Below are 26,883 nucleotides of genomic sequence, written 5' to 3' on the forward strand. Positions count from 1 at the left end.
AAAAAACCACAACACAAACGTGACCTCTTCAGTGTGTAGCGGTGTGTAGTGTCTCTCATATGAGTAACTTCTGTTAAACTCAGGCAATCACATTTTCATGTTTAAATGGCTCATGTACATGGAAAATGGCTCTTCTTATGGCTGATACATGAGAATACATTGCCGAATATAATTGATCTCCTCCTGAATTTTAGGATAGTAGCCTGTTGCTGTAAATATCTGTAATGCAATACTGTCATATTTTTGAAAGAGACTATTACAGTCAAACTGAGCGTTTCTGACTGTTAAGATCTAGCTGTTTGACTGCAATTGTTGAAAATAAAAGTTAATCTGAATATTCAAACATGTTACGTGAGCTCTGACTCATGAGAGAGGCTGGAATACAATGTAGAATTTTCTTTACATTAAAGTGAAAACTGTTTTTGATGCATAAACAGCCCATTACTACATTTCACTTAGTAGCACAGAGTAGCTTGCATTTCAAGCAGGCTATAATGACATGAGAAGACCAGTGGATATTTTCATCAGTTTGTTCCCAGTTCTGTAACTTCCGACAAACAGAACATCGTCTGCATTGAGCAGCATGAGAGAAGAAACCAGTGAACAGAAATCACAAACTTACAAGCCGAAGGAGAAATTACCCTTTCTACAAAGCTGATTTTTAAGGGAATTGAGTCATTAGCATTTTCTAAGTTGCTACTCGCACCCTAGAGCGGCCACTCCCTCCCTGCCCAGCCCCAAACCGGGGTTCCTGCTCTGCACTGGCTGGAGATGAGGCTTGTCTGCTTCATCTGTTCTGCTGCTGCTTTTCCTCCTGCACATGGACTTGCGAAGTTCCTGGCTGGCTTCAGCCACACATGACAGAGGGAGACCACGTTAACGGACACATTACTGCGTGCGTATCGTGGGGCTCCTAAAAGTTTCATGGACGTCAGAGGCTGGGTAGAAAAGAGAAATTCAAATTACTTCGTCAAGCCCTTATTAGGCAAGCAGAACCCAGCTGCTAGGCGCTGTGTTACCGTGGCATTTTTGGCAATAGCCAACCCAGGGCAGCCAGCCAGCCCAGCCAGGCAGACTCGTGCTGAGCACGAGGGTGGCAAGAGCCCTGCTTTGGGCAGGGCCATGTCTTGTCGCACGTGTGCTCCGGTGAGCCTGTGTGAGGAGCTGCAGAGCTGCATCGCTCCGTTTGCAGGACTCTTCTGGGATTTGCAAAGGCAAGATCCGGGCAACCTTCACAGCACGCCTTCAGATGCTTCCACGGTTATCAGCAAAAAAAGGCAGTTCAGCTTTGGACACATGCTGTGTGTGCTCATACATGCATGCGTGCTTTGTCTTCAGGAGCAAACTATTCCGGGACAAGCAGGAGACAGATGATGCCGAGCTTCAGGTTATTAAAAAAAAAAAAAAAAAAAAAAAGGAAATAAATGGAATGGGCTGAATCCTGGCTAAGGCCAATTTCTAGGAGGTTATTAAATGTCAGTAAATCACTTTAAAACCAAACCAAAACAAATCTTCAAAAGGGTGGAGGTGGGGCTGTGGCCGTTTTGCCAAATAGATGAAAAGGGAGTCGTCTTCTCCAAGACTTTGTCTCAGCGCAGTTGTTTGGATTTGCAAACTTTCTTGACAGATAAGTGGAGCGAGGATTTAGCTATGTACAAACAAGTTAAGGAAGCAGATGTTCCAACTTCCCACAGTCTCCCTTTGCTTTCACAGCTGTAGCTCACCACCACTGCGCTTTGGCCCTCGCCCCAGTTTGTATCAGCACGCTCGCTTTCATCTGAGATGATGAGACAGCTGACCACACTTCATATTTGCTTTTAATAGGTGTGTTGACAAATGACAGCTCTCACGTTCAGCAATTAAAGAGGATGTATGCTGTCACTCCCTAATGTCATTGTGCTTTATATCCTCCCATTGGTAAAATGATGCAAGGAGACTACGCAAGGCTCAGCTCCCGAGTGAGGGGAAAAAAAACGAGCAGCGTGAACTGGGGAGAGGGAGAAAGATGCTGGGAAGTGGAGGATTATTCTGCGTGTAAGGAGCAATGCTGACCCAACAAGGGCTGGAGTGGAGGTGAGAAGGGCAGTGAAGCAAGAGGAACTGGAAGAAGCAGCACCCGTTAAACAAGTAACATAGCATCTTGAAACCAGGAGGAGACAGTAAGCCAGTGAAGGATTTCTCTTGAGCAGGAGACACCATTGGGGTAATGGAAAAGTGAAAGAGCAGTGGCATTAGGTATAGGCTAAATGTAGACAGCAGGGTGGAGAGAGGAGTGGTACAGGAATCAGGCACACTACTTACGGCTCGGGAACAGTTGGGAATGGAGGTGCTGAAGACGGAAGAGGCTTTCTCGTGAGGACTTAAGCCATTTTTGGTGGGGGAATGTGGGGAGGGTAGAGGGAAGGAATTATTTTCATAAGTCATCTCAGTTTACTTTCCAGTTCCTCTGCAATCTTTTTAAAGATTGCACACATTACTTATACCTTTCCTTCTGGATTGAACTTGGGCAACTTAGGGATTTCTGAATATTACAGGATTTTCAGTGGCTAAATAACACACCCTTAGTAACTGCAGAAGTAGCTACAGCTTGCATGGAGACACGAGGTTGAGGGGGAGCAGAAGAGGCAGCTAGCAGCACAACCAGGCAAAGGCTTAACTTCAGCCTCCTGCTACTGCAGTCGTACAGGGAGCAGGGCACACCACCAAAAGCTGCCGAAGGGGCACGAAGGGCAAAAATAAACGCTGTCTTAAAAAATGACTAACGGTCTCACAAAGAGGGTCACTGTCTTCTACCTTTATGTGGATTCCAAAGGCAGCAAGGTCTCCACGCAGACTGTCACAAGCCTCCAGGAGGGGTTTTCTCTCCCGCATTAACTGCTGCCTCTTTTCCTTCTGTTCTTGTTTCGATCCTTCGGCTCCCGCGGCACCCTCCATTGGCACAGCTTCTGCTGCTTCCGGCAGAGCGAGCGCGTAATGACGGACCTTCGCACGGAACCTGACAAGCTCGTCGATGACGTTAGAGAGCACAGCAGAGTTGTCTCCTCCCAGAGCCACCTAGAAATCAAACAGGTTGCTTTACAAACATCTGAGAACAATTTAAAAAAATCAACCCCAACTCAGTAGCATACACTGAGGCCTTGTCGCCTCTCTTGGTTGTGCACCTTCCATATATTGGTACGATCACAATCTCACTAGCAGCGGACAAAAAGTTACAGTGGAGTCATACTTGAAAGTAGTTCAGCATATTCCCACACAGCAAAGTGTCCATCTTGGAGCAGAGGGCTCTCACGTGAACATAACGTGCTGCATAACCCAACTGTGGAACTCATTGCCACAGGAAACCTCCAAGATGCCAGAAGCGTGCATAGATTAAAAAGGGATAAGACAAATTAATGGAAGAAAGGCCTGGCAACAGCCATCCGACACAGCAAGGGAAACCCAGCCACCAGCTCAGACAGCCTCTTGGCTGTAAACGTCTGCAGAGCTAGAAAGCGCATCAGCCCCTGACTCTGCCTTTGAGCTCCAGACCTTCTTCAGGAAACACAAACCAGGAAAAGTAAGTATTTTGGCTTTAAGTCTAGACTACTCTTTCTCCTTGCATCTACAGAAAACCTCCCCAAATCCACTGAACTTTTATCTATCCAAAGTTTCAGCTACCCAAAAAAGAGCTGACTGAGCAGCAGCCATCGCACACAGTAGGTGTTCTCTGGCTGCTGCCTGGCCCTCTCCTTCCCTCAGCCAGCTCCAAGCTTCCTTGGCCTCCTCTGGCTTGGCAGAAGTCTCTGTGGTCAACACCATGGGAAGGGAACAGCCTTGCTCCTCCTAGAGGGTCCCGCTCCGACAGCTGCTGGGACGGGAGCTCAGGTGCTAGCAGAAGGGGAAGGCCGCTCCTCGGCGCTGGCACAGCCAGGCTCCTGGTCTCACTCTCTGCAGAGAAACCATCCCTGTTTCTCATTAGAGGCAAACTCCTAAGGGGGGAGGAAAAGGACAAACCTCCAACAAACAAGAAAACGCCACTGCGGTATTTTTATCACGAAGACACAAGAGGGGGAGCAGCCAACGGAGCAGTGAAATGTAAAGCACACCAAGGCCAGGGGGCAAAGTTGCTGGCAGTGACGCTCGACTGGGAGCAGAAGAGCAGCTGAGTAATTAAAGCCAGAAGGGACTGTATTTAGTCACCGAACAGCAGGATGGAAATGAAAGGGAGTAGTTTCAGAGGTCACTGACTGAAGCAAACAAAGAGGAGAAGGAGAAGGAGGTGAGGGGGAAGCTATTGAAGACAGAGTGTGAGGTGCTCAGTGCTCTCCACAATCATAAAAGGCAGCAAATTCCCCAAACTTTCAAAACGTTTAAACATACTAAAGAAGAAGTTTATGAGATTGAAGAAGGTAATAAATCTAAGTGCAGAAATGCTCCATCAAAACCTGGGGCAGGTAAAAGACAAGGTTAAATGCTTAAATACAGAAGGGAGCGGAAACACAAATGATGAGGGGAACACGAAACACCACTACAAGAAACACCTACAAACACCACTGCCAAAGTTCAAACCAGGCACCTACTCCTAACACAAGGCAAGATCCTCCAAAAGGAGGGGCAACTTTAGGAGATGAACTGATCTGATTTCCACGTAAAACACAGTGTAGCCTCTCAGGGCTGATCTCTGATTTCTTTTCCTGCAGTACCAACCAATCCGAAGAGCTTATAAGAAGTTCTGTATGGAAATTTGGCCCTTGTCTACCCCACAGGTGACCACTTGTTTGCCCCCGGCTGCGCCCGCAATACAGCGCTCCTCGGCAGAGCAAAAGCCCTCACCTTTGCTCCCCAGCTCTAAAACAGGCACGATGGTTTCCACCCATCGTCTTTTCAGGCTGATTCATCTTACCTGCCTGTGGCTGTCCAGGCTCCTTCTCTTGCCAATGCAGAGAGAGAGAGACAGGCAGTCTTATTTTATACAACCACCAGACTAAGATGGACTGTCTGTTAGCGGTGCCTCTTTCTCCACTGGCTACTGCAGAAGCACAGGCAGCTACATTAGACTGTAAGGCTAATTAGCTGAGATTAATCCCATCCTAAGAGCAAGACAGACCCCCAGGCTATATGCAAAAATCCAAATGAAGAGGGCCCAAACACCGCTCCCTGTAGCCTCTACATGAAATTGTTAGCACAGCAGCAGCCAGGCCAGCTAGCCCACTCCCAGACAGCCCACATGCCGGGACCTGCGGTGGTCAGGGACTGCTCCCGGCAAGCTGCATGCCCGGGGCCACCTGGCTAAGGGGCAAGATAGTTTGGACGCTGAGCTGTTGTGGCTGGTCTCAAGGTCAGAGAACAATCCCTGCACCATTTTATTTACTAGCTTGCGGCAGCCCACAGACCTTTCTGATGAAGATTTTGATTGATTCATTTACTGGAAGCTGAAAGAGCAGAGGGACAGAGAAGAGTCTGACGTGCTGCTCCTGCCTGCCTGCCTACCTCGCACCAACGTCTTCTGCTGACCCTGCTGCCCCAGAGAAACTAGCACAGCATACAAAAAAGAAAAGCATTCAGACACTTGTTTCAGCAAAAATGTAGGTGCAGCAGGCACCTGCATACAGACAGCCCAGAATCTGGAGGAATGACTTTGCCATCCAACTTACAGACAAATGTAAGTGTTTAGTACGCCACTAAAAATTAACATGACAAACCACGGGTTATGAGGAGTAATACACAGCCAAATCACATCCAACCACTGTTTTGAAAGAAGTTTTGTGGAAAAATCCACAAAGAGGTAAAGTAAATAAATGCATTTATTGCTATACTGCCTCACTTTCAAAGGATGAATAAGGTTATTCACATTTTCTTATCCTCTTCTCCCCCTCCCCAAAAGAAATTTTTGCATAACAGTTTCTCTAAAGAAGGTTTTCAACTTCTTGGTATTCAGCTCCAGATTCAAGCAGGAGAGGACCACAGAACAGCCTGCTAGTCTCCAACACCGTGTGTCATTTTAAATGCTCCCCTTCCATACATCAGGATATCACCTCCATATTTATCACTTTCTTCCCCGTGCAGTACTTTGCTTTGAGCTTTTCTCTCCTTTTTTTTTTCCCCTCCCCATTCCCACCTTTCCAAGCACTAGAGGATATTTAAGGTATTTCCAATAATGGGCCCCCCACTGCTGCCCTCCCCTCCCCACACTCTACCACAGCTCACAGCAGAGCAGCCCCTTTCCCCGCACCCTGGCTTTCTGCAGAGGAGCTGGACCCCAGCTCCTGCTGTGCAGGGAGGTCACAACTGCAAATATTCGTACAGCTATCCAAGTCAGCCTGGGTGCAACCATCAGAAAGAAGAGGAAGAGCCGGGGGAAAGCCAGAGACATAACGGGACCAACTTAAAGGCCTCCAATGCTAACTTTTTCTTGTTTCATCCCTTAGACTTTCATTCCTGCAGCACAATTGCTGCAGAAGTCACACGGGAGTACCTCTGAGAAGAAAAAAGCCCACACTTTGATCCACCTGCTCATATGCTCTCCTAAGACATCACGGCAGAAACTGCAAGCGGTGCAGAAAGGTTTACTAATACCATAAATAACTTTGTTACATCTGACGCTTTTGGAAAGTGTTCTATAAAACATAATGCTGGTGCTGCTACCATATACTAGTGCACATAGAAGAGATGTTTCGTACCTGTCTTTCTCCAAAGGACATCCCAAGGGCATTAAAAAAGCCTTCTATATAGGAAATAATGCTTCCATACACAACAGAGCTTCTAGGAGATCCAGCATCCTGTTTAAAAAACACTCAAAAGAGATTGTCCAGTCAATACATATTACAGAACTCAGCATCTCTCTGTAGCCTAGTTCACAAGGGAAAACTATTACTAATTATATAGATCTACCTCCACCAGTAACACCTGCCCAGATGGGAACTTCTACAGAGATATAAAAGCACCTCACAACACAAAGGGAAAAGATTTAAGTAAACAGGGGAGGGGAAGAGCTTATTACCAGCATGCGCAGCGAGGAGAAGAGATGTGTGAAGCTGCCACGCATTACACGTGCGCAGTAAATTAGACCTAAAAATAGCACTTCTGGGCATGAAAGGGCTGTGTGTATGAAAACAAAATAAAAGAACAAAATCCCAGCTTCAAGGGCACCTATAAAATAAATGATTAAAAAAACCCAAATCCTTTTTTGAGTGTCTTATTGATTTAAACAACGTGAAGACTGCTTTGAGATAGCTTATGGCATTTTGTCAAGCCCCGGTAGCACCAGCAACCACCAGCAGCAGCAACAGAATAGTGTTTTTAAGAACACATGTATTTCTTTCTTTCCTCCATATTTATTTCACCAAAAAAAATTTAAAATCAAGATCAAATGATAGACTGAGAAGCACTTGCCTAAAAAAGAGAGTGATGACATACATAACCAAATTAGCAGCTGGATTTTATCTGACATCTCCGTTAGGGCCTGAGATAAGCCATAACCTAAAATTTGCAAAAGATGTGAACTGGAAGGAGCTGAAGTGGACCGCTGAGGGAAAGAAACAGGAACGTGCCAACTAAGGTAAGAATGGCAAGAAGGTCAGAGAGAGGAATGAGTAGTTATGTTTATGTGAATTTACTCACAGTTCTTAAGGAGAAAAACTACGCACACAGTCAGTAAGAGGTAACGCTCAGACAGCTGGGCTGCACCCAGAAAAGCTCCACCACCACAACCAGAAATCTGAGTCAGCTGCCCCGCAAATACCCCACCCAATTCTCAACAAAACGACCGACAGAAGGAATTCAGGGGAAAGGAGCAATGACTGGCAAGATGAGGCTACTTGTATTTAGGAGCGGTAATGCTGTTACAGATCCCTGCTGCAAACTGGCTCGGGTCAGGGATTCTCTCAGAGAGCCATTTTGTAAAGATAAGGCTAAGGACAGAATTTAAAGCCAGTGCCAAAACAGGACCAGGAGGAGGCAGGATTTCTAAACCAACAGGCAAATTCTCTCTTAAAATCAGTTATTACTACGTCCTCAACATTTCTTTTACAGTACAAACATGGTGGACACCAGCAATCAAGGAGCACAGCAACAAGGCTGAGCTGCTCGCCTTGAGCGAGAAAGGGAGCTGTTGGTAAAACGAGACCCAGAAGTGCTTCAGACTGTGTTTACTGCTCAGGTCTTGTCCTCACCAGATGCCTCCTTTGTGTCAGCATCAAGAGATCTTAATAGGGCCTCAATTTGCCAAAAGCCATCTGAAGACAGACTCACGCAGGCATGCTGAGGCCACAGTTATAATTTGCCATCAGCAGAAGCCACTCGGTCCCCAAAGCTGAACTCGCCACCATGACTGCCCCGTGCACCTGGGACTGCCTGCCAAAGCCCCCGCAGCAACCACCACCCCCCATTTCCCAATTTAGGTTGATTTCTGTGCATGGATATTAAGCAAAGAAGCAGGGTAAGAACACAAAACTAAAATTAGCAGCATGCCACAACGGCTTCAGGCCTTTCAGAAACCTTAGGTATAAATAATACAGGGCAGCAGGAAAGAAACATCCTTTGGACACAACGAAGCACAAAACAATAGCCGTACACAATTCCTGCGATACGGTCAGGACAAATGGGCACCATTAAGGTCAACAATTTATGGACCTTTGTTTCTGCTGGTTTCTTATGTGAACAATAAACTAATCTGTCTGCATTAAACAGTAGGACAGTGGACAGCTGTCATTTTCTGATCTCTGTATCCTAATGGGTTACCTTAGTAACAGCCTTAAGCTGTCTGTTGCCATGGTGAATGAGGTCCATAATTGCTGCAACAGCCCTGGAGGTGTCAAAGTCATCTGCAAACGCAGCCTTCACGGTTACTTTTGTGTTGGCTAGCCTTCAAGAAGAAAAGGTAACATTTAAGATAAGACAAACAAGATGCCAGAGGTACGCTGAATTCATCAGCTATTCAGCCAGAGGGAGTCATCGAAAGGACACTGTCATTTCCTTCCTAGCTGTCCTATGATGGGCGATGCTACGCTGATGAGGGAGAATACGTCTTTCAGCTGCGAGGGGAAAAACTCGATGCATGTCAAAATCCAAAGTGCTACATCCGTTCAATAAATACGTGGTTAATCACAGGAGCCAACAACAGCAGAGCAAGGCTTGCCTTAATCATCTAAAAACAGATGGAAAATGAGGTTGATATTAAGCACATTAAAGATTTTGCTAAGTTCTTTTTTTTTCCAGCAGCCCGTTTTTCATGCTAACGGCATGCTTCTCTTCCGAAGCCACGTCACGCGCATCACTCCAGTGCCTGGCAAGAGAGCTGCCTCGGGGTCGGCCAGGAGTCCTGTTGGCAGGATCCGGCTCGGAAGCGGGTGCTGCTTCCTCATTTCCCAGGCGAGCCCAATCCCAGCCCTGGGACTCCACTCGGCTTGGCCCAGATGGAAAGGTCTGGTGGGACCGTTCGCATAACAGTGCCAAAAGCTAGCGGGCAACCAGCACTCATCGCCGCAGAACCAGTGCCACCCGCTGCAGCCGCTTTGAGCGGGAGGATGAGGACAGCAGGAGGAATCGATGGCGAGCTGCAAAGAGCTGCTGGCGGCACGCTCGTGTTCGCAGCCAGGCAAACTGGACCTCGATAGCACTGACCCAAGGATGCTGCTTCACGATAAAGCGCAGGGAGCAGGGTTACCTGGGGAACCTCAAGCTATCCTAGCACCTCTGGGGCCCTCCTGAACCCTGTTTTGCCTGTTTCTGAGTGTTTTTGCCTGGAATGCCTGCCTCCCCTCAGGTATCAGATGGTTGCTGCCTTAACTCATTCCTCCTACCACTCTCCCCTGCAAGCTTCCCCCTCTCTGCTGAATATCGACCACTTTCCTAATTAAGAGCTCTGTTTCATTTTGGTTGTTTTTACATCTACTGATACACAAGTTGTGCCCTCCCACACGTCCCCCACTGACAATCCATTTCAACTTCCCCACGTGCCTCACGTCTCTCGGCCTTATCTCTCACCAACAGGTCTCCCGCAGCCTCCTGCTGAAGGACTTGCTTTTGCCAAATACCACAACTAGTTAATTCAGCTCCACTTCCCTGTAACACGTTCCAGTGCCCCTTGCAAGCCTTGGTCCGTGGAGCCACAAGCTCCCCGACAGTGAGGTGCCTGCACCACAAGGAAGCCACCTCTCACTTCCACAGCACAGGCCATTTCCCCCTCTGACCCTACGTCCCAGAGCTGCCTGCACGTACGTCGCTTCAGGGTGCTCAGCACCCTTCCTACCCCAATTCCAGAGCACTGTGCTCATCTTCTCAGCTTTGCACCCAACACACAGCATGTCTCTCTCCTGGAAGATGATCTGATTTTCCTAAGAGACTCCAAAGAAGGTTCTCGTCACTGTCAGGGTCACAACAACCATAATTTCTTCTCTCCCTGTGACATCTCTGCCCCTGGCCAGTTTCTTAGTAACCCCTTCTCTCCTCTGCTGCACACCACAGTGGCAGCCAGCTTGATTACAAGCTCACGTGCCCAAGCCATATTACTTCCCAGTCGTCCTCTTTCTTCTTCAGTCGCTAATGCACAGTTCTACTTACGAACCGGGTAGCCTCACAACTTCAGTCACAGCTTTGCCGTCTACATCACTCAAAAAGGACAAAGATGCCTGTGTTAAGACAGGCACACTAGATAAATAACACGGATTTTAAAAATACAATGAACTAAGCGTAGCAGACTATGAGGAAAAGCAGCTGGCTAGAAGAAAAAAAAAAAGCTGCCCTTGGTGAGGGCTGGCAGGGAAGACTGCTTCTCAGTCTTGCTTCTTAAACAGAACTCAGAACACTACACTGTTCAGCCGTCTGAGCCTGTCACCGAACTATTTCTTGCATAATCACAATCTTTAAGATACAGGAGGTGCACTTACCTTTCCCACAGTATGTCTTCTCTAACAGGGTCACATACCAGCTGTCCTTTTATATAAGCATTTGCATCACTAATAAATGAGGAGATTGCCTGAAGAAGGTGCTTTGCATCATCCATGCTCTCATCACTAAATTCTATTGCTAAGAGGAAAAAAAAAAATTATTCAGGCGTTAGGATAGAGAGGATGTTGTCTGTCATACATAGGAACAATATTCTGAGATGAAGTCATTCCAGGAAAGTTTGTTATTATTTGTCAAAGCAAACTTTTCTTACAATTAATTGCACATTTAATTAAAAACTCCATTCTTCATGCGCACTAGGTGAATTAAATCAATATAAAAAGACAATCATTACATATGACAAAGTATAACCTACTGGAAAGGTATCAGAACGATTCAAAAAGTGTCTGTAAGCTGACTGAAGCAACAGCTATTTGACTTCAATTTTTTTTTTCCATTATTGAATCTCTCTATGAAGTTATTACTCCAAAGCATTTGCACTGGATATATTTCTAAGCGTCCCCTCAGATTTAAGTTGGCAAGACATACCTTTGCTCTCGCTTCTAATTTAGCTCCTATTATAATTTAGGTAGACACGATCTGTATTTGGAGACCTCCAAAGAGGTCTAAGTCTCCAAAGAGACCTAACCCTCACCACTGACTCAGTGAGGAATACAGGCACTTATAGTTAAAGGGCTGCTTCACCAGTATCTAAAATCTAGATGGACCTAAAATTTTGCAGTCTAGATTCTGCACTAGATATACAATTCCCTCACAATATCAAAGCTAAACTGACCATATCAATTTTCAAAGGTGACTATTAGAGAAAATACAAATTGCATAAACTCATAAGGGCATGTCTGGAATGTGATTCATCACACCCAACTTACTTACATCTAAGCCTCTTACAGTCACTGGAAAGAAAGATAAAACCTTAAGGTAAACGATTCATTACATCCTAAGCAGAGCTCTGCTTTATGATGAGATCTGCTATACCCTAACCCTACAGTGCTTCTCTTCCACCAACTGGAAAGATGACATCAGCCCCCCCACTAACATGGCACCCGTGCACACGGACACCCTCACTGCATTCAGCAGGACTCTAGCTTTGGCAGGCAATTGCGCTTCGGGAACTATCAGCATCCATTTCTGCTGGCTTAGGGTTAAGCAGGCTCCTCTCGCCTTGCCTACGCCCTCAGAAGCGCAGGTGCTGTACTGGCCCCCTGTCACTTTTACTGCGAGCTGCCATCAGCAGTTTTTTGAGGCGATTTTTTTATTTGTACAGTAACATGCAATTTTCTGTAGAAGAGCACTCAGACCCCACACGAGACAGCTCACCTGACTTTGATGGAAGTTGTGTCCACCAAGGACAGGCCTAAGTTTAAATGCATTCCTTCCCACAGTATCACACCAGCGTCGATTACTTGAATCAAAGCGCCAGTCGTAGCCAGTGCAGTATTGCTTCACCATTTTATGCCTGACCTCTGCACTAAGATACATCCAAACTACAGCTTGCAGTGCATTCCTAATCTCATCAGCACTGAGCATCACCTGTAGTTTCCACAGCAGTCTCACCTCTGGTCCTGCACCCGTTACAGCAGACTGCTTTGTGCAATTACCCAACGCTGCCCAGGCACAGGCTCTTTAGAGCAGACAGTCTGAGCAAGGTGACAGATCCAAGAGGGCAGAAGCAGCCAGATGTGAGACCTGATCTCTGTTCCATTAGCCTAAATCCCAAAGAAGCCTAACTGTTTAAAAAGACTTTCCATAGGATTTACCCCAGTATAACTAAGGCTTAAGTCTGGACCTGTATTTGTCAGATTTTCCACTTGTGTCTAATTTAAAATTTGCATTACTGCCTCATTAACACTGGTTTTAAAATTAAGCTTTACTCAGCTTTTAAAAAGACCGATGTACAGACTTTTAGAAAAGAATGAGATATTGAAAGAGATCATTTATATCCACTAAGATTACTCAACTGATTCCCCTGGTTGCAGGAACTCTGCGAGGAATACTTGATGAAAGTTTACCCTGATGAAGCCCACTTTGATTAAAGCCATTCTTCTTCCCCGATTCACAGCACTCTCCTAAACCACCACCTGCAGGCACTGCAAACCCACAGCGCGGCACAGGCAAGCCCAGCTCTATAAATCTTCACCGTACTCCCTACTCCTTCCCTCCTTTGCCACTGAGGGCATCATCGCTACATCATCAAATTACAAAAACATATGTTTATTAGCACCAACAAGTAATTAAAGACCAGAGGGACCAAAATGTTACAGAGTTCATTCCGGTTCACAACATCACCGGAGCAGTTCTGATGACCAGGAAAACATTTTGGGGACAGAACCCCGCTGCCTGCAGCAGGCTCACAGCCCCTCCACCTAACTGCATAAAGGAAAGCCACTGCTGATGAGATCCAAGAGGAAAAGCAGTGCCTCACAGCGGGGTCCCACAGGACTTCAGAGATGGCACCTCGCCTTTTAAGCTGCACCCAGAAGCAGCCTGGCAGGCACGCTGGTGGTGGGACACCATGCTGCTGCCTGTGACACCTCGGAAAGACCTTTTCCCAGCAGCCCCAGGTGGGCCCAAGGGTGGTGATTCAGGCCAAGAAGGGGACAGCCAGAGGCATCAGCCAAAGCAGAAGGCCCAGATCACAACCACTGCCCGCAGAGCTCAGCTCAACCCCAAGCAGCTCCACCACACCAGCCTGAGCAGGCAGAGAGGGCGATGGAGCAGAGGGATCCCTTGCAGAGACATGCTATGGAAGGGAGATGTCCTGCATCAAAGCCTCTTCCCTCTGACTTTTCTCCTCTTTTCCACGAGCAAGGCATCCAGCTTTATCCTCCCTGCAACAATGACCGCCACGGATCCCATGAACACATGCACCTCCCTGCATGCATCCCTCCAGCCCTTGACCCTCTGTGGTTGGGGCAGTTTGGAGTTGTGTTTGTCCCCAGGTGTCCGTCAGCACACACGCAGGCAGGGGGTAGCCCAGACCACAAAAAAAGGCCCGTTCCAAGCCCAAGATCTGCGTAAACCACAGCACCAAGCATGAGCCATTCCCAACCGTCAGGCATTGTCCTCATCCACATGCCTATGAAGATCTTTTACAGGCTCGATCCAATGATCACGGTAACATCACCTGACCCCCCAAACCTGGATTTTAGCAAGTACAAAAGGCTCTCCTTCACAGGCAGGGATGGCAGGAACCATCATCAACAGGTTTAGGCTACGAAAACCTTTTTTGGAATAAACAGAAGGTGCTTGGGATCTCACTTCTATTAAAAATACTTAGGAAGCAGACAGCAAGATGAGAAAGAGTGCAGTAAACTTATCTTTAGACCAAAGTGAACAGGATAGCAGGGACACAAACTGACAGGCTGCATAGTAAATACCTGGCTCAGCAGGGACTGACTCTGACTCTTTATCGGACAGCAAATAACCGCACCCTACCTCATAAGGTGGAGGTGGCAAGCGCAGCAGACCTTCGAGCAATCCTTATCTGCCGACTGGCTTACTGGCACTATGCTCTGACATAACACCACCGTATCCTTTCATCAAAGCCACCTATATTCGCACAGGTAGCCCTCTGTTTTTATCATAGGAAGGTGTTTAACCTAGAAGTAAGGCAAAAAAAGGGTCACGTCCTTCTCGCAGAGGTTCAAATGCAGCCAGCTGACATGCAGCAGAGAAGGCATGCAGGCAGCCCTCCGCTGCAGGGCTCCAGGGCCATTCCTTGCCCTGAGGCAAGCTTAGAAATTGCCAGCCATTTGGCTTTTGTTTACAGGACAAACATATATATGATAGTGTTGTAGGTGTTAGCCTTTTTTTTTTTTCTTCTTTTGTTTTAAATACACATTTGTTCAAGACTCCCAAGTGTCCCCAGCTGCAGCCGGGGAGCCATTTACATGTACACAACATATTTCATCTCCTGACAGAGACCCAGAGGAAAGAGCCAGGTGTGCCACTGTCCTGCGGCATCACCCTGAAACAGCCAGGCATGCCACCATCCTGTCACCTCACCCTACGGTGGCAGTGCTCCCCACTGCCTGCCCCCTTTCCTGCTCCAAACGGGGGCTTGTTCTGCAGCAAACCTCCCACCCGGATCTGCTCCTCCCTTCCTACCACAGTGGAGGGCAGCAGTTAATAACCAGCAGTCTCTTTACTATCCCATGCTTTGAAATATTTCAGGGATACATGGCATTCCCAATGCCTTCAGCTGCCTTAGGAGATGAAGGCTCCACCAGGAAGATCAGGCGCGTGGCTCCTGCAAGCAGCTAGAGGTATTAACAAGCAAAAAGACTTCTCAGTCCAATGACTGCACGTCTATAAAGGCTTGCAGCGCATTGCACGCTGACAGACACTAGCAAAACCACAGAGCCTTAACCATGCCAGCTCTCCTGGTCACACTGCTAGAGGTGCTTTATCTGAGGCAGCTAGAGACCCACTGAAGTAACACAGCAGGTGTTGCCCTGTGCTCCACCATCCCCTTACCATGCCAGGACGGCCAACAAGCCAGATGACCCAGCAGTGGTTCAGGAACTACCATCTGCTTTTGGCAGGCCTCAATAAACTGGCAAAAACACTATCCATACGAAAACCTCTTCCAGTTCAAAGTAGCATCTGCCTGCTGGAAACACCACGGTGTAGACAGGGAAGCTGACAAAATTTCCCACACCTCTCCTCACCAGCAGTGTTTGCCAGGCTAAGATGATCATTAGGTTATCAAGCGCTGGTGTAAGTGAGCTGCACTGCACCACAGAACTGCTTGAGCACTCAGTAACTCCACAGGACAAAAAATGATAACACAGCAGGGAGATAAAAAGTTATTAGCAAGCCCTTGTCATACCCTACGGGAAGATAAGGCAAAGCTCTACCTACATACATCTCCCAAAACAGCTGATCGTGACTGAAATGCAAGTGACTGCAACAGATGCAAATTAGAGATGGAGGTAATTCATTAATTGAAAGTGCAATTAATTGAGAGTTGCAATTAACTGCAGCTCAGGAAGGTATTTAGACGAATGGTTATGTACTGTGCTCAGTAAATATGCTTTTCTACATGAGAGCCAAAGAGCAGCCCCGCAGAGCACCGCCGACCTTTCCACTCACCGGAGGGGAACTGCAAGGCACTGCAGGGAGAGCCGGCTCCGCCACCGCACCTCTGCATCGCCAGCTTGGAAAGCATGCGTGGAAAGCTATGCATATCTCAACAAATAAGGGGGGTTTTTTTCCTTACCTGAGCTGTATCTGCTGCGCAAACAAAACATCCTGAATTGATCCGACGAAAATTTCTTCAGGAAATCCTAAACTCCACCCACAAAAAGACAGCTTTAGCATTATATCAAACAATTTTTTCAGGCGTTGTTCCCCCCCTTACGCTAGTTTCACAGCATATTTCAGACAAACTAACATGACATATAACCCATCTTTGTAGTTTAAGATAGGCATAAAGCTTTAAACTATAACACTGGTTTAAAGTCTAAACTAAATAAAATCTAATTCCATATAGGATAGATGTGCATACATATATACAAGATATAAACATACACACGATGTGAAATATAAGACAGTGAAAAGTACTTTGTAATTATGATCAAACATACGCTGTATAAAGACCTTTGCAAAAAAACAAACTGAAATTACCAGACTCAGATTGGGATATAATCTTGCACGAAAGGACAGCTCCTGAGTTTTGCAAACTTTATGAAAAAGAAAGATTTCTTGAAAAAGAAAATAAGTGTACTTCTTCTGCAGGACCAGAATATGAAGGAAAACAGGGAGTGAACAAAAATAATTTTTTTTTAATATTGCTAGAATTTATCTGTGTTAATTATGAAACCTCATTAATTTCACCATAATATTTATCTAGCTTTACTACTATTACTACTAGTGTAACTAATTTATACTAATAGTATAAAGAACCATTAAAATGCTTGCAAGGTACACTGATAAAACATTCAATCACTTCCAACTCTGCTCTCAGCAAGGCTGGACACTGTGGCAGATTGACTGTGAACACTGCATTCTTGCCCCCCCCCCCTTTTTTTTTTTTAATTTGCAAATTGGTGATGGTAAGTTTGTAACACTGAAGTGCCACTGAAATAGAAAATCATAAGGAGAAGACAGTACAAGTGAGAAAATATGGAAAGTGTCATTTCCTTGAAGGTGCACATTTCAAAATTTAGCTTCTGCTACCAGACTAAACCAGCCTGAACACTGAAGGTAGCAAAGCGTCAGCAATGTGCTGTCTCTCTAGTGGAAACAGAAATACCTGAGGCAATCAGGGCAAGCTAAATCAAGAAATAGACAGTGATACTGTTTGGTTTGGTGGGTGGGTTTTTGGGGTTTTTTTGTTGTTTTTTTTTAAATAAACCCTATATAACTGAGTGTACCCAACGTGCCCAGAAGCTTTACGCTAATATACAGAGGTAGAACAATATGAGTAAAGTACAAAAATAAATTCAAATTTGGGAAAGGACCATCCGAAGTGGGAAAACTAATTCCGCACTTCGTTAAAAACAAAGTACAGAGAAGGTATCACAGCTCTTTCAGAGCAGGTTGCTCAGCTGTGCATTACCGCAACGTGCTTCGTTTTGGGGGTCAGAATTAATAGCTATTTCAAAAAAAAAAAAAAAAAAAATCAGAGAAGGGAACAAGGGGGAGGGAAAACAGGGCAGCTGGATGCAGAGGATGCAGGGTGGCTGTGCCTGGGTGACAGCCTGGAATGCAGGCAGCCACAGGGAAGGTCCTGGACGGGCCTCCCCTCTTTTGGAGTGAGCATAAAAACTTCCACGTAGGGCTTAACTTTCAAGATGCAGGAAGGCTGTATAGGAAGAAATTTGTTTTGCTGGACTGAAAATCACTTACAGGGAAGGATTAATACTTGTTAGCTGTGTCTAAGGGCAGAAATTAAAAGTGGAGACCCACAAGGGAAGAGAGATGGGCCTGAAGTTTTTGTTTTCTCAACACAAAGAAGTCCCACTGCAGACATGGAGGGGAACGTTTCTATATGTTATTTTTAACTGCATGCATTGCATTCGTGGTCATTTCTCTACCCTGTCCACAACATCTGCTGAGACTTGGGAAATTTCTGTGAAAACTGTGAGCGACAGGTAATTTTCCTGGGGGAAACAGGGCTTAACTGTACCCAGACAGCATCAGGAGAATTAAGAATAAAGCAGCTCACACTGAACTCCTTTTTGAAGGGATTTTAATTAAGTCTTCCAAGAGGGCAAAGGGGAACATATGTGCTGAAACAGCTTCTCAAGCTTTGTCTGAAGGAAGGAAATTACCCACTTCTAGCAATAGGTGTCAGCCATCATGGGAGCCACCCTAGCACCAAGCACAGCTGTAGTGCACATGCCTGGCAGAGAAACCCTGCTCTGGGCTACACCAAAAAAAAAAAAAACCAAAAACAAAAAAAACCTTTGGGACACAGTAAAACAGGACATATTCATGTGGCTTGTGGATAACAAAAGACAAAGCACTCTGTGCATCAGCAAGGTCACCGTATAAAAATAAAGGACAATAGGAGAGACTGCTGGCATAGTGCGGTTGCAGGACACCTAATAGCTTCCTGACAAAATGCTGACACTACGTCCCGTTTCACCTAAAGCAGAACAAGGAAAAACGTCCGCCCTTTTCTAAGTCCCAAAAGCATATGCACTATTAAGAGCAGACAGACAAGAACCCATCGCTATAGAACAGAATCATTTAGGTTGGAAAAGACCCTTGAGATTGTTGAGTCCAACTGTAAACCTATAATGCAGAAGTCTGGTATTGGGCGCAAACATGGCTCCTACAAACGCTCTCAGCTCAGCGAGATCCATGTTATAAGCAAACCCTGAGTCCGAGCGGGTTTCCTACATCCAGATCCGCAATAACAGCTACACCAGCACTAGAGAAACACCCTGCTTCAGGTCTTTCACTGCAGCGTAAGCACACACTCCAAAGTTTTCTCAAGAGGGCTGCGATTAATATTTACATATTACAAATATACATTGCTTCAATTCACAGAAATAGATTACCTTAATTGTTATGTAGTTTTTTAATGACTTGGACATTTTTTCTTGACTTCCTTTAACATGCAAATGCCCTAGAGAGAAAAAAAAAAAAATCAATCAGGATAAATGAGCACGCTTCTGAATAGGGAGTGAATGAGAAAGACTGCACTGAGACACTGGACACGCTGGAGGCAGCACATGCTGTGATGGCTATGCGCCAATCGTTTCAATGCAATATGTAACATTTTTCAATAGCTTTGCCTACAGTCCTGCACACCTCTCCATCCTCAACTTTCGCTGGGTGAATTTTAAAACATAGGAAAAGAAAATGTTTTTTTTTTTAAAAAAAAAAAAAACACCACTAAAACACCACCACCATGAGCAGAGACATTAATAAGGAAAAAACAAAAAGTCTCCCTGCTAAGAATTGATAATAAACTGATAAAAACAGGCAAGCAAATACTTTGCAATCTTCACAGAAAAGTACCTTACCTGTTACTCTTGACCTTTCAGAAACATTTTAAGACCTTTAAAGATCTTCCAGTGATCTCACATTACAATATTCTTGAAACTCAATTATTACTTGCTGGTGGCTGTTACACTGGTTTTTTTAATCCAAAAGTTTACTGTGCTGGTTCAAAATACCTTACGTGTAAAATGGATTTTCTGCACATTCCCTATTTCTCCAGACTTTGGAGACTCAGAAAAAGAAGGGGGAGGGAGGGATGTAGCTATGATGCCTAATTTGGACTTGCTCATTTTAAAATGCAATCTCTGAGCATTGCTAGAGCTTTCAATAGCCGCATGGACCGTTGGCTTGCAGGGCTGTGGTACAGGAAAAAGGCAGTAACTATCTCCATCGCATTTAGGAGAGTATGTAGAGCTCGGCTTCAGGACTGAAAGTTCTGTCGAAGCAAGACAGGAGATGGGCAACGTCAGGCTGTATGCTCCCAGGCCTCATCCGTGCTAGCCACAGCACCACCGCTGATGGAAAACATCAATTATTCACAGCACCGGAGAGGTGTTGAACACATAGCCAATAAAAGACTACTCAGCACCATTTCAGAAATGTTGTTAAAAGCCTTAATCGGCTTCTCCTACTAAAAGGGTAATCCTGTAAGTTACCGAGCACCCACAACTAACACACAATTTTCAGGTGCTTCGCGACCTGCAGAATCCAGGTACTTAATCGTACTTAGAGGCAGATTTTTAAGCACGAACTTTTCTTACTCTGTAATACCACATCAGCACTCCGCATTCTTTCAGATTTGGCAGTCCAGCATTACCAATGCCTCAGGGTGCTCCGCAATGACAACGTATGATCATGCTTTTGTTTTCACAGGTGGTGGCAGAGGTGGCATTTCTCACTCAGCAGCCCAAGCAGCTGTCTGAATTTTGTGCTACTCTCCGCACAGCGCTGCTTTTGCAGCCTTGTCTGGAACCCCCTCTCTTCCACAAGCAGATAAAATCCCCATTACGCTTGTCTGGATACAAAAGCAACACACTCAGGGCTGGTAATTGGACGTGAAAAGCATCTGGTTTCACTTCTTGGCTATTTCTGACAACGATTCAAAGCAGCAGGGATTCACCATAAGAAGGCTACCTCCAGTCCTACTCCGACCACCTGGAAATTTAAGTTAGCACAACACACTCTATGGAGAGTAGGAAAGAATCAAGAGATCTATGGATACGCAACCAGCTACAGCAGAAATCTACGATCAAAGTCTTGTTTTCATCGTATTTCTCCTGACTGCTAGCAGGTGAGGCCATTTTCACCGCTGCATCATTAAACTCGGGGCCCTCAGTAAGAACATTCAGACTGTCAGAGACACTGGACCCCTCCAGCTCTTGCAACTCAAGTAAAACCCACAAACAAACTTCTCCTGGGAGAAGGAAGAGCCTGGGTACGATTATTTTTTTTTTCTTTTGCAAAAGTGCCTAAATATTGACTGACTTAATTTTAGGCAGCCAAGCTTAAAATAGTTTGATTGCGTTTTCCTAATAAGGTACAGGTAACATCTGAATTTGAAACAACATTCCTCTTCAAGAGTTTCAGCACTTAGAATGATTTCATTAAAGAATCACAAAATACAAGGATTTTCGTAACTTTGGCTTGGCGTTCTTCCCAGAGTACAAGTAGTCTAAAAATAAAGTCCTTATAAGAAGATTTATCCCCAGTGCAGGGATTTTCTTCCTCTAATGGGGATTGCTCCTCCAATTCTGAGCCTGCTAAAATTCTGAAGTCTGTTACCAGAATAAATTGTTTCTGAAGCTGATTCATTTGCCCTAAATAATTCACACTATCATCCTCCAGCAAAATTTTTTGGCATAACGAATGTAATCTGTCAGCTCCTAGAGAACCTCAGTGTACAAATTACCCTTGGAATTAAGTTGGTTTTGGGTTGGTTTTTTTTTTTTTTTTTTAAGAAAAATTGACTCCTCTTTATTTAGTTAGTTTCCCCTATAGTTTCAATTCCAAGCTTGAAAAGTCAGATTCACTGGTTTTCAACAGAAGGCTCCACCGGGCAGTAACCAGTGCATCTCAGTGGAAGCACAGAGAATTCCCCAGCACTTCAGGAGCAAAGCACACCCTGGAGGATGCACCAGCCTCTGGACAATTGCTAGTGATTTACAACAGGCTCTACACTGGGAACTGAAACTAGAATTCAATATTCATCCCGTACAGTACAAATATATATAAAAAAGAAAGCTCAAGTAATTCCCAGAGTGTACCACAGGCTTAACTCTGCAGCTCTTATACTCAGAGAAGCAGCTCAAGGAGTTCACTGAGACATCTTGCACAAAGTACTGTTCAGCAAAAAGAGAGACTGCAGACTTGAACCTGACTTTCTGTCGACTTCAGTTGACCAGCCAGAACCACCATGACTGCAATAGGAAGAACAGATTTCAAGGTTTCCATCAACGGGAACAGCGCTAGTACCATCAGGCAAGAACGTAGTTCAAAGCGCTGTACAGCACAAACTTCACTGAAGCACTACCGTGCAAAGGCAGCAAGAAGCAGTTCTACACAATGCCAGGCAGTATTGTATGCTGAAGACCAAGCAAGTAAAAGACACTTTCGTACAGTTTAGTCAGGCATAGCCAGCGAGGTCACTTCTAGGGGAAGAGACAAGGTCTGTGACATCTACGGGCTACACCAATACCAAGTTACTCACATTCCACAGGAAAGCAGAGAGACACTGAAGTTGGTCTGAGCACTAGAGAGGGTTAAGGGATCACAGTCATGAGACTCAATGTCTCCACTTCTCTGCAGAGCTGAGGGGTGAGTGACTTGGTCTTTATGTAGCCCATAGATGTCACAGACCTCCTTGTCTCTACCCACCTGCAACCCCAATGGCCATGCCTGACCAGAGTAGACCAAAGCATCTGACTCACTTGGTCTCCAGCATGAATCTTGTTTCTCATACCCATCACTAGGCATAATGCTACTGGTGGATAAAAAAAGTTTTCCAGGAGAATTTAAATAGTTACAGGTATGAGAATTGCACACCCAGAACATCCAGTGGTTGGCTGCTGCAGCAGAGTGTCTGCCTACAAGGCTTCCCCCACATTTCAAACCACACAAAACATCCCAGCTCAGACATTTCTCTGCAGGATGACAACTTTGTGAGCTTTGTTGGTTCATCAGTTCATGTATCTTAGCATTCTCTCCATTCTTATTTTCCAGTAGTACGGATGTCTTTTCTTATCATGATTAAAAGCCTTTCACCGTATTTACAAACGCAGGGTATTTTATTCTGCATGCTACTGAAAATTTATTTTTAAGCCCACGAGCAACTGCTGCTGAGAGATGTTGGAGAACAAGAATGGTTTATTCTATTCTCAATGCTTTTAAAACATTACAATCAGCTACCTGCCCACCTGCCACCTCCGCTCCCTGCCTTCAGATACTGTGGGTTCTGGTTCTAAGACAGCAGGAATTCCTGGTTTTAGGAGGACTACAGAAACACAAATAGAAAATATCAGCTATTTTCATCCTCTTCCTGCAGGACTGTTAAAGCCAAAATACAACTAAAAAAGAAAGCGTATCAAAAAGAGCACCCTCAAATTTTGAGGAAACTCAAATGAAAGGGAAGGAGATTCTACAGGAAAAACTCTTCTTTCCACATTTTTAATTAGGAGTAAACACTGTACATGGGCAATGCATATACTGTTGTTATTATTTGGAATTTCCCCAGATGAAACTCAGGAATATTTCACTGTACCTGCTTTATTAATAAAGGCATTCATTCTACAGTTTCAAGATTCACTCTCATTTATGTTTCTTCACTTAGTGAGGACAGAAACTTGGTCACTGTAGTAGAGCATCTGTTTTCATACCATACAAATGCCAAACCTAAAAAACCAAGCCATTATATTTGTACAGGCCTCTCAGGTGATTAATATTTTACTTACCAGAATGCAAAAAGTAATTCCCCCATTGCTCACACTGATGATACACCTCGCACTGTGCGATTTCGTTTTCATGATGAGGAAATGCAAGATCTATTCCACCGGTATGGATGTCCAGCTGCTTTCCAAACACTGCACTGTAACAATATTTTCCTGATCGGTAAGCAGAACACTACAAAAGCTTTTTGTAAAAAGAAACGCAGAAAAGAATAAGATGAAACAACATAAATTTGAATGTACAATTTAATGACTGCAGCTTTAAACCAAGACTTTACACAGATCTTGGATACCAAAACTGCAGCAGAACTTGTATGGACAGGACCTATATTTGCCCGCAATCAATTCTCCTTAGTAGGAGCAATTATTTTTCTAATTTAGATTAAAAAATGGCAACCAGCACATCTCCTTTCCTTGTTCTGCTACAGTTTCAGTATCAGACAGCTGCCTTCATCTGCAAACCTAACAACTTCGAAGTGACAAACATTTCTGTAAGTTTGGTATTACTATCCTTTATCTTGTACCTTTTCTGTAAGAATTCAGGCAATACTGTACAGAATCATGACAGAAAATGCTTAGTCCTATATTGTTATAATGTCAAAAGAAAGCATCTGTGCCTCTGATCTGCCAAGGCCATCCCTCTCATCCCAACAGCACTGCTGCATCAGTGCGGGTCACCCACGGGCTTGCATGGCACAGGCCTCTCTGCAAATACTGATGGCTGGAAGTAAGGTATTCATTTGGCAACAGGACAGACCTAGACACTTTCTGGTTAAACCCCAGGAGTCAAGGCTGCTACACTCTGTCCACTGCCCCAGCAAGTCCCTGCTAGGTCACGCTGGGCAAGTTAATAACTTCATTTTGCCCATCTGTTAAACAAAGACAACGCTTACCTACCCACAGGGAGGTAAATCAATGCTAACTGCCCAGAAACCAGGGATGCTCAAGCTGGGGAAGATGCAAGGTCTACACAAGTAGAAAAGGGAAGCCCCACACACGCGTGCACCTGTGTGTACACACAGACACACACAGTCTTCCCATATGTCACGTTAACAAGTTGCTCCTGGTAGCTGGCTAGATATTAATACTTTTGTCCCTTTTTGGGACAAAACACCCTATTAACACCCTAGCTCACGATGGCTCTGCAGAAGCTGTTGGGGCACAGGAAGAAAAGAAAATGAGGTGAAGAGGGAAGAAAGACTGGCTGTTGCCATTTCCCAAGCTTGTGCCCCTCTGCTTCCTCCAGTCTGCTCCAAGACCAGCTTGAACACAGATCTTCCCAGGAGTGGCCCCAGCCCGTGCCTTCCCTTGTGCCATCTACAGAGGAGCACTAGCCACTTGCCGTTTCCTCCGACAAAACCATTAAGAGCTGGGGAGAGGGGAGAGATGGATCTGCAAAACGCTCAGGGGCAGGAGCAGCAGCACATCTCACCGCCCGGGAAACTGCAGAGAGGAAATCAGACCTAAGTCACAGCAGGTGCTTCCCTCCTCCAGGGCTGCACTAGAGACCAGCGCCCTTCTCATTCACCTTCCCCAGGCACACTTCAGAGACTTTTAAAAATTAGTTCCCCTAGCTTACTTAAAGTGCTTTAAGATCTTTGGTAAAACAGACGGGTAAGTAAGCATTGCTTAAAATGGGCCTTGGACAGCTGACTGGGACAGCAAAACATTTTAGGTAACTTAGCAAAATAAGCTCTCCATTTTTCACAGTCCAAGATCACTACACTTATGCTCTACATGGGTCAACTCTTATTTACATGGCAGGAGCCTCATCCAAATGCAGTAAAATAAGTTTTTACAGAAAGAAATGCAGACTATAAACTGCACCACATTAGCAGATAGGCCATTTTGTAATTGGCATTTCTTACCTGTGCGCTTCTGTCACAGGTTGCACTTCAAGTACAGCATGTTTTTGTGCACTTGAGTTGCTTTAAGAACTGTTTCACAGTGCTGCAACTATTTACAGACAGAAAATCACCCTTATAAATGCTTTTCACAATCAGGTAGTAATGACTAACAACCCCAGGTGCACCAGCAAAGCATATGAAAGAGAAACTTAAAGCACCTGTTCCATCTGCTTTCAGCTTGGGTTGAAAACTTAAGTTAAACAGGGCCAGATCTAAATAATTTGTTATTAGCTTCCAAAAAAAGATCTGAGACTAATACAAAACTAAGTACCACTATCAATCTTCCAGGAGAGAAGATTTAGTCTCTTTTTTAAAAAACATAAGTTAATACAGTGCAGGATGAAGTACTACCATCCTGTGGAGAAAATAAAACTCCAAATTAAGAGCAAATTAATTTAAACCAACTACAAGCAAAACGCTACTACGCACAATTCACATCATGCCCACAGAATATACTGCCACAGAGAAACCAGAATATTTAATACTGTGGCTGACTTTTAAAGAAAGCTGAACAACGCTTAGATGACTAGCGTGAACATCCTCAACTGCTGTTAAGATAAGACCAGCAAGATCTTGTACGCTTGCTGGAGTCGGGATGGAATCCCATACCCTGTCCTCCTGACACAGCACTACATGCTGAACTAGGTCCGATGGGGACTGCAAGAAGTGGAAGGGAGGCAAATGAAAGAGGTACCATAACTTTCACTAAAACTTTGGTTACTCAGTTCAAGGTAAAAGACTTGCTGATCAACTGTGTGATCCTGCACAGCACATGTTAAATACCCAAGTCTGCCTCAAGAGAAGGTGCCAAAACACAGCAAGAGAGCTACACGGTTAAGGTGGAGCAGAGTTTTTTTGGGCCACACGTGACATCCCAAATTGCACAAAGTATTCACATTAAAACTGGTGCTTTCTACTGATCAGAAAAAAGACTTCCAATACTGCTGCTACCATTGTACTGTGACTGAAAACAAAAACCAGCACTAGATTTAAAATCCAAGAAATATGACCTTGATATTGTGGAACACTCAATGTGCCATCCAGGTCTTCCTTTTCCCCAGGGAGAAGTCCAAGATAGCTCTTGAGGTTTGGCAGCCTTCCACAGGGCAAAATCTTTACCATGTCGTTTATCAGTATCAACTGCCAAGAATAAGTGATTTGTTAATAGGATATGTCTCAAAGAAAAAAAATGAGCAAATGAAAGCAAGTGGAAATGTGTGTTTAGTGAACTACTCAGATTTTGATCTCTTTCGCTCAACTTCTTTTCCTGCAACTTTCCTCCCTTCCCCCTTATACAGGGCTTCCAGCTTCTCAATCAAGCGTTTGAAAAAAATAATACATTGAATTAGATTTCTGCAGGCTAAAAAGATGGATTCAAGATTCTTTAATACATTCTATTCTTTTAGCCTTCACTGGCTTTACATCATTCATTTAGTTACCCATCAGCCAGTTTCCCAGGATAGGTTGCATCGCAGCAGCAAAGGTAACAAAAAAGACCCAAACCAAAACCCACAAACAAAACAAAACAACCCACAATTTTTTCTCGGGGACACAAATAGTTTCTGGTTCAGATTCTATAAAACCACGAAGAGCACGGAGATAAGAATCAAAACTATTCTTGGACAGTAGCAACCTTCCAGTACCATTTTCACCAATGGCTTCTCTACAAAGGTCTCCTCCCTAGCTGTATTTGT

At 44.8% G+C, this 26,883-nt stretch overlaps 1 protein-coding gene across 4 annotated transcripts in view; it reads right to left on the reverse strand.

The window, feature by feature from the left end:
* The window catches only part of CARS2 (cysteinyl-tRNA synthetase 2, mitochondrial), a 39,180-nt gene that overhangs the window by 412 nt on the left and 11,885 nt on the right, over window positions 1–26,883 (reverse strand). Inside the window, exons 7-15 of one of the 4 annotated variants that reach the window (XM_050897474.1) lie at window positions 26,200–26,329; window positions 23,289–23,422; window positions 18,897–18,964; window positions 16,106–16,172; window positions 10,866–11,004; window positions 8,719–8,842; window positions 6,660–6,758; window positions 2,941–3,054; window positions 2,794–2,889 (exon numbers count right to left, since the gene is read on the reverse strand). In XM_050897474.1, coding sequence (XP_050753431.1) covers window positions 2,794–2,889; window positions 2,941–3,054; window positions 6,660–6,758; window positions 8,719–8,842; window positions 10,866–11,004; window positions 16,106–16,172; window positions 18,897–18,964; window positions 23,289–23,422; window positions 26,200–26,329 — 971 coding nt within the window. Of the gene's footprint in view, window positions 1–990; window positions 1,382–2,793; window positions 3,055–6,659; window positions 6,773–8,718; window positions 8,843–10,865; window positions 11,005–16,105; window positions 16,173–18,896; window positions 18,965–23,288; window positions 23,423–26,199; window positions 26,330–26,883 lie in introns of those variants that run through there. The other 3 variants (XM_050897465.1, XM_050897457.1, XM_050897483.1) reach the window with 3 other exon arrangements.

Source organism: Gymnogyps californianus, chromosome 1 (assembly GCF_018139145.2).
Source record: "Gymnogyps californianus isolate 813 chromosome 1, ASM1813914v2, whole genome shotgun sequence".
Classification (NCBI taxonomy): Eukaryota; Metazoa; Chordata; class Aves; order Accipitriformes; family Cathartidae; genus Gymnogyps; species Gymnogyps californianus.